This window comes from Sinohyriopsis cumingii, chromosome 15, assembly GCF_028554795.1.
Source record: "Sinohyriopsis cumingii isolate HCF-2022 chromosome 15, ASM2855479v2, whole genome shotgun sequence".
Classification (NCBI taxonomy): domain Eukaryota; kingdom Metazoa; phylum Mollusca; class Bivalvia; order Unionida; family Unionidae; genus Sinohyriopsis; species Sinohyriopsis cumingii.
In genome coordinates this window covers 144,976,215-144,989,208 of record NC_142975.1, presented here as the reverse complement: position 1 = coordinate 144,989,208, position 12,994 = coordinate 144,976,215, and the positions used below count along the sequence as shown (strand labels likewise).

General features: G+C 33.3%; 1 protein-coding gene across 1 annotated transcript in view; it reads right to left on the bottom strand.

Annotated features, from left to right (window-relative positions):
- The window catches only part of LOC149782988 (proteasome assembly chaperone 2-like), a 50,168-nt gene extending 41,904 nt beyond the window's left edge, over positions 1-8,264 (bottom strand). The window contains exons 1-2 of the mRNA XM_089934548.1: positions 8,142-8,264; positions 1,266-1,437 (exon numbers count right to left, since the gene is read on the bottom strand). Of these exons, the coding sequence (XP_089790674.1) occupies positions 1,266-1,437; positions 8,142-8,198 (229 nt within the window). The 5' untranslated portion in view covers positions 8,199-8,264. The remainder of the gene's footprint in view (positions 1-1,265; positions 1,438-8,141) is intronic.
- Positions 8,265-12,994: the final 4,730 nt, after the last annotated feature.

Genomic DNA, 12,994 nt, shown 5'->3' with positions numbered 1-12,994 from the left:
TCAGGTTAAAAAATGGAATAGACTTGAACACTATTCTGACAAATGAAATAATCATGCTTTGCATTCTCTATATGCAGCAAAATCTGACTTCAAAGAAACACTGCCGCTGTTCACAAACTTGTCAAAAATATAATACATATGGCTTAAACATTCCGATTCAAGGTAATAATATGTAATAACTTTTGTTCTTGTACATGCATCGAGCATCTTTGATGTACCTATAATGGGTTGTTTCACTTCCTGATCCAACCTATGCAAATTGGCATAATGGTCTCACCCACTTGCAGCCTTCAAACACATCTCATTAGCTAGTGTAAGCCAATTAAGTAATGTGTGACATGTTGGTTTATACCTGACCACTTGGTCTTTAATTGTCACTATTTAAACTATCCAAGGGATAGTTTTACATCAGCTCCAAATAGGACTGTTTACCGTTTATATATGTTACATGTAACGTGCATGTACTGAAAGTTTTTTGTTCTTTTAAAGATTACTGAAAATTGCGTTTTCTCAAAACACAACCGTGTCAGGGGGTTTGGGAATACAAAATTATATTTTTAGCATGACATGCCATGCTTTAATTTGATTAAAATCAGATTTCAATTTCATGTAGGACAGTGGTGATCTGATTTAGATTGTGCCATGTTATGGCAGGGATGTCAATAGCTTGAAAATACATTTACACATTTCATCAGCACAATCAACGTTTCTTCAGGCAAATTAAAAACTTTTTTCAACAAGTCCAATGGGCACCTCATTTAGAACACAGGACAGGTGTGATGTAAAATTCGAGGGGCACTGGGTGTCGGACTATCAGATTTTGTTAGCACTGATCTTTATTAATATCATGATGTCATGTAATCAAAATGCATACATGTATATACAAAACTGAGGAACTGATCATTTAGTTGCAAAAATCACTCACACTTGTAACTGAGGTGGTCAATGATACAAGGAAAGTAACTCTTTAAAGCTATTTTGCTGACTACACTCAAGCTTTCGAGGGAAACACAGGGATGGGGAGGAATACAGACAAATGAAACTGTCAAGCTGTTTCAAAAGAAATCAATTCTATCATACAATTAAAACACGTGTATTTTACAACGTCATTTATTAATTGCACAATTTAATAATGTCTTTGAGAAACTGACTCGTAAATTCAGTTTTATGACCTAATGTTTATAAGTTCCACGCACACGTGAAAATTAATTAGTTTTTATAGCTACTGTTGTACAACAGATACTGTAATGAAGAACAGATTTTACCCTCACAGCTGGTGACAATTTTACATGTGGTAGCATCCACACTAGCAAAGGGATCATTGCCAACCATGGGAAGAATGCTTTCATGATGGATATAGCCAATTCTTTTCATAGAGAGTGTGGAGATGAGGAGATCTGCTGATAACTGTGCAACATTTCCAACTGATACACTGGTCTGAAATGAAAAATAAAGACACAGGTCAAATTTATTTCTCATATGAAGGAGGGAAACTCTATTCTTGATAATACCATGGTGTAAAGTCATATACAATCAAACTGTAATAGTGGTCACCTCTATGAAGCAGCCACCTGTGTATTTCTGTCAGCCCCCTAACTGACCTTCATAAACTGGCTGAAATTTACATGATACAATACAATACAAAAGATAAGGTAGCATGTTACTACCATATATACTCACTTATAAGTCCAACTGTAAAGAACACAGACCCTGATCTGCCAACGCATAATGCACCAGCATTTTGGAATGTATCATGTAACTTAGTGACTTGCTGCATTTGATATTATGGCTCCATTTGAGTGACTGTTCTCACAAGGATTGGGTACTATCATCTCAAACATGCATGGAACAACCTTAGTTTAAATCAACATCATAGCTTATATGTACTGATCGAATACATCATCATACAACACTGATCGTGCATATGGTATTCAATGTGCTTACAGCAGGAGCAATACACTAACAACTTTGGACCAGTATTCGCACACCTTCCCATTTGCTTTTTCTTCCCTACAGATATAAAAAACAGCACAATTCATTCATCAATTTATAATATCTAACCTGATTGTCACTAGGGAATCCTAAACACTATCACTTGAGTTTCTTTAGTAACAAAGCCACCATATTTGATTGTATCAGCAACAGATGAGATGTAGCTTGCTGTCTTTGATAATCAAATAATTTCTAAACTATGGAGCTACATCTCTTTGAAGACATGTTGACAGTGGCATCTGGCAAGGATGCTTATTTTTACTAGTGATCTTCTCACAAGTAATAGACTGGATGATGAACATGGCAATGAATCAACCATGCGGCATACAGTGAACCTTCCCTCAAAATCTGAAGATGTGGACTTCACAGATGATACTGGACTGCTGTCACATACACTCCAGCACATGCCATAGCCTGAACAAACAGCTTGAAGATCAATGCTGACAAGACAAAATGCCTGCGAGTCAATACATGTCACAATGCACCTATTCTCCTAGAGAGAAAAGTCACTAAGATTTCAGTAAGTTCACATACCTTGGCAGCACTGTGAACAAAACAGAAGGAACAGATCAGGATGTCAAGGCCAGGATTGCCAAGGCACACAATGACTTTACCACTCTCAGACCATTCTGGAGGAAAGATAACATTTACCTGAAAGCAAAGCTTAGACTGTTCAACTCCAACAACAAATAATCAGTGCTGCTCTGTGGGGCAAAGACCTGAACACACGAGCAAAACTTGAAACACAAACTACAGGTCTTTCACAATACATGTACTTGTTTCTGACAGATTCTGCACATCTGATGGCCAGATAGAAACCCCAAACCAGGAGTTATGGCTGAGGACACAACAGAAACCCATACCCAACACCATTAAGGAATGCAAGAGGAAATGGATTGGATACACTCTGTGGAGAGACCAGCTCATCATTGTTCACCATGCCCAGGATTGGAACCCTCAAGGCAAATGCATAAAAGGATGACCAGCAATGAACCATGGACACTGAACTCAATACCATTTACACGTCCTGGAGGAAGGCAAAACAGTTAGATGACGACCGTGACAAAAGGAACTGCAATGAAGGCATTATGTTCCAGTGGGAATGAAGAATGATGACAATGATGAAGAGTCTAGAAATAATTACAAACTAGCCTTGCATGTCCTCAGATCTTGGTTACAGCAAATCCACTACATTTAAATCATTAGCAGCACAATTCTGTACAATTTGTACATCATTAAAACCATACAGCAAGAACATAGTTATGCAGCTCACTGGTTGCAATTGCTTCAAGATAGGAAAGATAACTACTATCAAGAGAGATATAACCATATTACTACTCACCATAATCCATAAAAATGTCAGCATGGAAAGAAGCTTTCATAGTAAAACAAGATAACAAGATATTAAAAGTCTGGGTAGCATCATGGGATGAATGTGTGTGTGTATAGATTCAAGCCAATCCTCTATGGAGTTCAGGAGTAGCAATAACAAACTTTTGGACTGATACACTTACATCTGACAACGGACAACTGGCCATCCCATAAGCTCTTCTGGTCTAAGATTAAAGTTAGGTACTACACATATCTGAAGGTTATGAAATTTTAAATCATAATGATTGAACAGAGAACAGTAATTAACTACAACTACTTCTAGAATTACACTCTTTGGACAACAGTATAAGATGAACTGATGGTCTAAGTCAAACCAATGTACAGCAAACAGATATATTTTCTGAATGCTTATTTTTATACAAAAATAATTTTAAATATTGTGTCAAAGAAAAAAAAGTTTGATAGAAAATATATGAAAAACACTGATTTTCAGCTTATCACAAGCTCTGGTAGCCTCAACTTTACAGCTACACAGTAGTCAAATCGAAATGGCAAATGAGTGTTTCTTTTATCTTTTTTCAATGCCGGTTTTCCCTGAATATCTTCAAGTAAATTTCATTGTGAAACTTGATAAGAAACTCTCTTTCAAATTCTATATTATAAATATTTCACAGTAACGTGTCTTAGTAAAATATTTCTATCCAATCTAAAATTAAATTATATTTGTATAACCTACCAGAAAAAGTTACATGTACAGATTACACCATAGACCACACACATGTACAGATGTGTGTGTGTGTGTGTGTGTGTGTGTCATGTACAGAAATTCCACAGAAATCTCATCAATTTAATCATATTAACAGTATGTTTTCACTTTCATGACAAAATAATTCAAAAAAATATTTTTAAAGAAAACTATTGCATTTCTCACAAATTAATTCTGACTGTTAATTCTGACTGTATCATACATATGATAACATGGTTACCAAATGGGATCGTGCAGATGATATTCAGGACAAATCTGAATTTTGCAAAAATCTCTTAATATTTAACAAATGAATTTTTTAGTTATTTACTAGCGTATGCAAGACTGCAAATCATCCTTATATTTTCCGTGAGCACTTGTTTTCTGTTTGAACTTTATGTCAATCTCAAGTTCACCAGTATTTCTCATTTGTTGAGTAAGTATGTTTTACATTTACTAATGTCAGCATAATGTCTTCCACTAGGTGTCAGGTATAGTGAAAGTTTACTTTTCCCATTTTAGTAACAGTTTTTAGATTACAACTTATATTACAACTTATACAACAATTAACATACATATAGCAAATTCATCTATTATAAGGTACTGACCATTTAATTTTCAGGAAAGGGGGGATGGGTGCTGAGATTTTCTAACAAGTCGAGATAATATATTTTCTGTCATATTAAGACAATAATTTTTCTTTCAAATAATATAATGGATATAATATGGTGCTATTTTGCCATAAATCAGAGCAAGATGTTTTTCCAGCTACTGACAGACCAAAATGTTTTTAAAAAAGTGTCAGGCCCCAGGCCCAGAATAATAAATTGTTGGTCCCCAATGTAACTGTGGTACATCATGGTACATATCCCGATGTGTTTTCAAATACTGTGGTATACCATAGTACCAAATGTTTTGTTGTATCCAGATGTAATATATATATATACACAAGCAAGTGTATGTTATATTTAGTACAAGGGTTTGTAGGTGTGTTCTGTATGTGTGTCTGTGTGGAAAAGAAAAAGTTAATATAATCATAAGAAATGTGAAGTGTCGATGAATTTAACCTATTTCAATATGCTGCCAATATTTTACTTTAATGTATCAATGGTTATAAAAAATCTTTTTATGAGGACTCTAAAAGAATTTTTTATTTATTTAATGTGTTTAGTATAACTTAAACATGGAGAAATAAGTTTAAAACACATATGACATAATTTTAATGAATGTTCAGAATTTGTGCTAAATTTCATGAAAATGAATATGAATTATGGCAATAGGTATGTGCATTCCTCAGATGACTGCTGACAAATATGATTTACTATAACTTTCATTCTTTGTCATAATTAAAACTGAAGCTATAAATGTTTTGTAGCACAATGGAAATTTCTATACTATATTCACTTTCAATAATGTGGGACCATATTTTGATGAAAACAAAAGAAATATTTTTATATAATAGCACATGCCCCCCTCATTTCAGTTTGAGAAATCATGCCAAGCAGCAAATAAACTGGTCGGATTTCATTTTCATTATTCTTGGATGCATCTCCATTTAAAATAGCTTAATTTAGTTACAAAAGCTGGTAATTTATTACTCAAGTCATCAGCATACACAAAGTATTGAGCTATAGAACACGACCACATTGACAAACACATTGAAGTATATATATTTTTCCTATTTGTAATTACTATAATATAATCTAGGCACTTCAAACAGATCTAATTGATCTAAAATTTACTCTTTCTGCTTGACGTCACAAGACTAAAGTACAAAATCAAAGTACAAAATCATGCAATTACCAAAGTAACCCAATGAACTGTCTCTTAAACCATAATATCACTGGATGTACAAAATCAAAGTACAAAATCATGCAATTACCCAAGTGACCCAATGAACTGTCTCTTAAACCATAATATCACTGGATACTGGTGGGGTCCATCTAGATGCACCAAGATTACCCTAAAACACCCTAAAATAGTCCCAAAACATCCTCATCTACCCAGTATATATGTATACAATTAAATAAAAACAAACAAACAACAACAAATAAAACAGTGATCTGTTTTTATTTTTATCGACAAAATTAGTAAAATTCTGCATTGTATTATTATCCAGGAAGATCAGTGGAGTTTTTTTCCCATGTAATTGCCAAGGTAAAGAAATCTTCTGCTCTTCATACACAAGACATTCGAGAAATTATGAGAAATAACACTGTTTTTAAAAAATCACACAGAAACATGATTAATGTTCATATCTAATAAACCTACAGTAAGTTAATGAAATAGCAGAATTTCCTGTTGTTCTCTTTCTAGATAATGATGCAAGTATTCTAGAAAATTAAAAGTGAGTGAATTCTAAATAAACCACATTTATACGACAAAGAGCGGTCGGCTGATTAAGTCAATAACATATGGTGCTATATTTATATTTCTTAAATTCTGTGCGAAGTATATTAAATAACTGTATACACAACAAAGTACAAGTGCCATCAATTATCTGAAACAACAGAGAACAAATCAAGGATCTGAAACACTTCTTAACACAAAGAACTAACCAAATGGTACTGACTGAATATTTGGACTTTGAAATTTTTTATGTTTTATTGCTGGTATGCAAAAATCAGAGTGTTCAGGAAAAAATGCACATCCTCTCTTCCTTGGTTCGCTATGTTTTCACAAAGATGCATCATATAAAATGTGCACAGCATTCCTGGAACATGTAGTTGCTGAGCCTGACAGTATTGTAGAGAAAACTGGAATATGCATATCAGGAAATATGGAATTCTGCATGCTCTGAACAAGAGTAATGAATATGTGTTTACTTCTGTGATGCAATATCGGTGCACAAAACACTTAAAAAAACAAAGTGAAGTTTTGCCTAAAGAAATAGGAGTTGAAACAATCAAGTGTAATACAGTCATGAGAGCTCTGTTTGTTAGTGAAGGTACTGTCGATGTCAATTCTAAACAAGTTTGACAGCTGCTCTGAACAACTTGAGACACTAATACAAGAAAATCACCCCAGCTTACAGCAATACTATGTCAATAACCTAAAACCAAGACTTTAAAAATGTGTTCAAACCGACTCTGCAAAGCTATGAAGAAAAAAAACTGGACCAACAACAACAATGACTAGATCAATAAAACTGTTAAAATTTCAGTTCGTTGGAAGCCAAATAATACTGCCGATTTAATAGCGCCTTATTGTGGTGTGGCCTGGATACATGAAAAAAGTGAGTATTCCGTTACTTTGCAGCGGATATGGTAGTAATTTATCCATATGTAACAGAACATTCAAATTGGTATAATGGTACAAATTGCGCAAGTCCAGGTGGGTGGAGCTTAAGATGTAGGGAACACTGTATTCAGAAATAAACAACAACACTAGATGTGATTGGTACATTATATAAGAGTTTTACTTTTTGTTAGGCTTAAAAAAAGTTAAGCTTCTTGGCAACATGTGAGTTTATGTTAATTCCTATCTAGACCATATTTTGGGGTTTTCTTTATTACTTTTCGAAAATGTGGTACACATGACTGAAAATGTCTGTTATGACTAGGTAACTCTTACCCCTGTCTAGTTCCAGTAGAATTATCTCTCTTAAATGCAATGGAGTACCTGGTTCTGTCACTGTCAAAATTGACAATCTCATACTGACCTCTAGAAAAGTGTGTGACATGCATGCTAAAAAGTAGGACTGAAAATAGATTTATTTCCCCAAACATTAGCATTAAGGTCTATGGAAAAACAATTGGTACCGTGATACCTATTACTTAGCATACGATGCACGAACGACAACTCCTTCCGACAATGTGCGTGAGTTAGGTAATCAGCTTTAAAAAAAAAAAGAAAACATTTCTTGGATTTGTAATTTCAGTCTCGGGGTATTTAAAATTACATTATTTCAGTTTATCTGAGAAAGAATTTCAATTGTAAAACGTAAGTTGAGGTGTCTTAGGTTCCTTTCAAGAGTCGTCCATTCCTCGAAAACCGGTAACACTTATTGGAAACGTGTTACAAGACAATAATAACATCTATTTACAGCACACCAAAGCATGCTTTACTATACCAAAACTAAAGTCTTTTCTTCAAAATTCGTTGACGCATCTTCTGAAGAAATAAACATTTTCGACTTTACTGCTAAATCATGCCTGGCGACAACTTGGAATAACGCATCAATTTGGAATCTCGAGTTGTTACGCTCTTTCTCGAAAAAGATGGGATGTCCCGGTTCAGCTTCAGCTTCGGATTTGCTTTCACGCTGGGAAATACTGACATGGACAATTTTTAAACATTCTGCATGGGCAAATATAATAGCAATAAAACTGCGAATAAGTCTATCACTCGATTGCATGTAAATAGTGTACTTACTTTTAAAAAATGGAAAATAGGACAGTATAGTCGTTTAAGTTGAGGGAACTAAACTGAGTGTTTTTGAGGACTTTAATTGGTCAAGTGACTCTCTGTTAAGAAAATGAATCTTCTAGCTCGCCATAACATATTAGCAAATTATAATATATAAGATCTAAAAAAAACTCACCTAATTAATAATCTGATCATATTTAAAAACTGCAATTATTATAATATGTGGACACTTTCTGTTCAATTTGATGCCCCCAGCCTAGAATAGCCTGTCAAATGAACTGGGAATAATCCCCAATTTTAGAGAACCAGCAGGCTGATTCAGACATCAGGTCAGGAAACTAACTGTGTTTTGTGTTAATAATATTTATCAGTCAGAAGCAATTCAGTTTTAAAGTTAACAATGTTGCTGAGTTTCTCTGGTTGAAATTCTGGCTTCATATTGCTTATTTTAATTACAGACTTGGACTTTTTAAACAGATGTTTAGATTTAATTTTAAATTTGAGCACACTCATTTCCTGCTATCTTAATTAATAAACATGTCCTTTGTATGTACATACGTGTGTGTGTGTTTTTTTTAGTCTGCTGTTATTGCTGGCATTGTGATGTTTCTGATGTGTATTGTTTCATTGTAAATATTTACCATCTGTGTACCTGTCTGCTGAAATATGAAGTATTTATTCCATATCAGTAAAATACAGCTAGCGTTTTGTTACCCAGACTACCAACATAAAATAAAATGTCTTTCATCTTATCCCTTGTATGTAATATTCTTGATGGGAAACTTACGATGTTTGATTTTTCTTTGATAATTCTAAAGAATGCAAACATTTTTTGGTACTTTCATTAGTTTTTAATCATACGATATGTTGTGAAGCTGAGAATTGGCTTATAAGCAGCATCATTCATATTTTTAATCACTATTATAAGGAAATTTATTTAATTAATTGATATGCAGTATGTTAAATAAACGATTTTATGATGAAAAAATTACATAATAAATCGGTAAAATACAGCTTATAAATTATCAAGAAAATCTTTTGTATTCCTAACCTTTACATGATGTGAATGTTGATATATGTATCTGAATCTTGATCATTGCTTTCTTATGACAGTAGTCAGCAAAACTTTCTAAATTTTGCTGTTAGTTAAATTTGAATAACAAACCTCAGTTTTTAATATTTTTATATCATTTGGATTATTATTACAACACAAGAGGATAAACTATTAAAGATCACACTCATGAATGGATACATGTCTAAAATTCTCTACATTTGTTTTTAATGAATATTAAGTGTAGGATTTCACTCAAAAAGCTTAAAATGTTAAATATGGTTGTGCAAATTTACTGGCAGCTATTTTGAGATTATGTTCTTTTAATGGCAGCTATGTTGGGCATGTGTTCATTTACTGGCAGCAATGTTGGGAATGTGTCCTTTACCACAAACATTTTTTAACCTCGTGAAAAATCTTGTCAGAAATATTGCTTATACTTGTACAATCCAATATTTGCATTTATTAAATTAGGTATACATTTGTAAACCAAGTTCATTTTTTCCTCAACATTGGTCAGTTAATAGCATTGTTTTGACAAAGTGAACAATGACATTTTCTTATTTCACTATTTGTGAAACTGGTCTATCCTGATGTAATTATTGTAAAAATTAAGAAATAAAATGGGGGGGGGGAGGCACATCCTAAAACTAAATGAACAATTTGCACGAATATTTAAATACTGACAATTTGTAAAAAACACAGAGACCACTCCCACACTGTCATCCTATTAATGTAAGCCTTTTTCTCTATTTATAGTTTGATGTGATTAAGAGAATCTATGTTGGGGTTTGTACTGAGACAAGGAAATCCCAGTCAACGGGTTACATTATTTGTCTCCTTATGAGGCTCTGTCAAGCAGGGAGACTAAATATGGAACTGAGTGACTGGGATTTCCTTGTCTTGGTACAAATACCAACATAGATTATTTTTCTCACCCAATTTTTTTCCAATTAAATTTAAATAACCCTGCACTTTTGCAATTTAGTTAACAGATTCAAAACACAATTCACAAAGTACTATTATTGCCTCTCACTCTATATAAATGCCATCAGGTTTTATACTCCTTGAAAATAAAATCTGAATAATTATCTAAATGGAATCTTGCTATACTGGCCACTCTTAAAAAATAAAATATAAAGAAAAAAGTTATAATTGTTATGTGTTGGAACTATTACACAATGAACATCTCGCATCACATCTTTTTCAAAACACTGCATATTAATATGAATATATTAATGATGGTAATGTGGCAACCTGTTGATCCTAAGTAAATCTATGATAAAATAAAAATAAAGCCATCTAAACTTGTTATGTATTATCACATTTAATTGACGGATGTCATATGAAAATAACAGTAAGTAATTAATATCTTTAAAACGGAGAAATTTTAACTTTCATCAGTTTTAATTTGGAAAAAGGTCTATGGTAGGCAATGGTATGATGCAGTACAAAATTGGGTACAGTTCTAATGAAGTGTGTAGTGATGGAGATTACTAATTCATGATTTTATTGGAAATTTATAGCTTCCGTTGTGGAAATATGGCAAGTGTTGGTATTACTAGTGCATTGATACACTACATGGACTGATGAATGAACCGCTCTGATTGGTAAGTGCTGGAATTTTTTTTGTTTACATTTTTTCAAATGGGGCAGGTTGGGGGTGTTTGACAAAGTTTTAAGAACACAGGTCTTACACAACACATTTCTGGTTGTTGCTGTCTTTGCAGTAGCTCTTGAGAGAGTTTGGATTTTGTAGCCAGTGAGGTTGTATAATCTGTGTCTGGAACAGTGTTTTCTGTTATAGTTCATTCCACACATCACAAATTTTATCCTATCTGTAGCTCAGAACATTTTTAGGTCAGCATCATTAAATGTAGTTAAAAGTACCTAATCCATTTCACACGAAGTATTTAAAACAAATTAGGTACTTTTAGCTATATTGAAGGATGATGACCTGAAAATTTACGGAGTTAAAGATAGGATAAAATTCACCATGCTTTGTGGAGCTATAATATCCAGCATTATACCCAATAGCTCAGCTTTGTATGTTATGTGTCAAACTGTTTTGTGTGGTGTATTATCAAAGTTGGAGACGTTTAGTTGCTATATGGGTGTATTTCATTTTGTTATATACATTGTTGTTGTGGTTTGATTTTATATTTTTTTATAACTACTCCATCAGGCAGAGCAGAAAACAAGGATTTCTTCTTTTAAAAGTAGTTCTAGCATGTAGACATGACTACTGAGATGTCCCGAGATAACCAGATAAGAAAAGGTTAGCAAAACAGCTAGATTTCTCTTTTACATGGGTGAGAAAAATACTTTTAATCCTATTATATGAACATCCAATTTTAACACTTTAATTTTGTTTGCAAGAGAGTACGTAAAAACTTTTGAAATGTTTAAAAATGTTAAGGGCATGTTGAGGTATTTGACTTGATTTATTGGATTGAAAACATATGGTTTTATCTCTTTAAATCAAGGAAATCATAATTGTGGTTTTCACTTTGGTTTATTTGTTTTATGTATGTGTGTGTGTGTGTGTGTGTTACTTTAAAATAATGTTTTTGGCAGTCATAACATTCAAGGTTTCAAGTAGTTTGATGGATTACAATGCGAAGTCACAGACAGATGCTAGTATATATACTGCATCGTCAACTGGAGGTTGAATTGATGAAAAACATTCAGATGTTTAGCAAAGAAAAGCAATTAAGAAAACATGGGAATTTTAACACTAAAGTAAATCAAGAAGATCTCATTTCAGTATGATTATCTCTTCAGGAGGAGAGGCAATCTGGATGTCAGATCAGCACCTTTTGATTTTGATCAATTAGACCTCACAAATCTTTTAAGAAAAAGTGACAAGATTTTAAAGTTGGTTGCTAGGCCGGCAATGTTGGATGTAAAATGGCACCATTTTCATTTAGGACCAACTGCACATAAAAAGCCTTTTAGAAAACCCCATATTGATATGACCACCTGTTCATCAGGCACTATGTATTTAATAACAAGATTTTCAAAATGGCCACTATGGCAGCAATATTGTATGTAAGATTGACACCCTTTGACACATTTAAATCATACAGACTTTTACTTAAAACCCCCATGTCAATATGACCATCCATTAAGGAGAAGTGACAAGGCTTTCCTGCTGTTACTTTGGTGCTATATCAGATGTTCAATAAAAGCAATTTTTAATATAATCCACATGGCATTATAAACAGTCTTTCATTGGAAATGTCATGCTGCTTTGACCATTCGTTTAGCAGAAAAAGCGATAACAAAATTTTAAGATGGCCACCATGGTGTTCATATTTATTGTCCAAGGCAGTTTTCATTTCAAACCAACTAGACATTATTATAAGTCCTTTAGTGAAAACCCCATGTTCAATAGGAGAGGCAACAAGATTTTTAAGATGGCTACCATGGCAACCATATTAAATGTCAGATCAGCACCAATTTGTTTTATGAGCAACAAAACATTATAAGAATACTTTTACGGA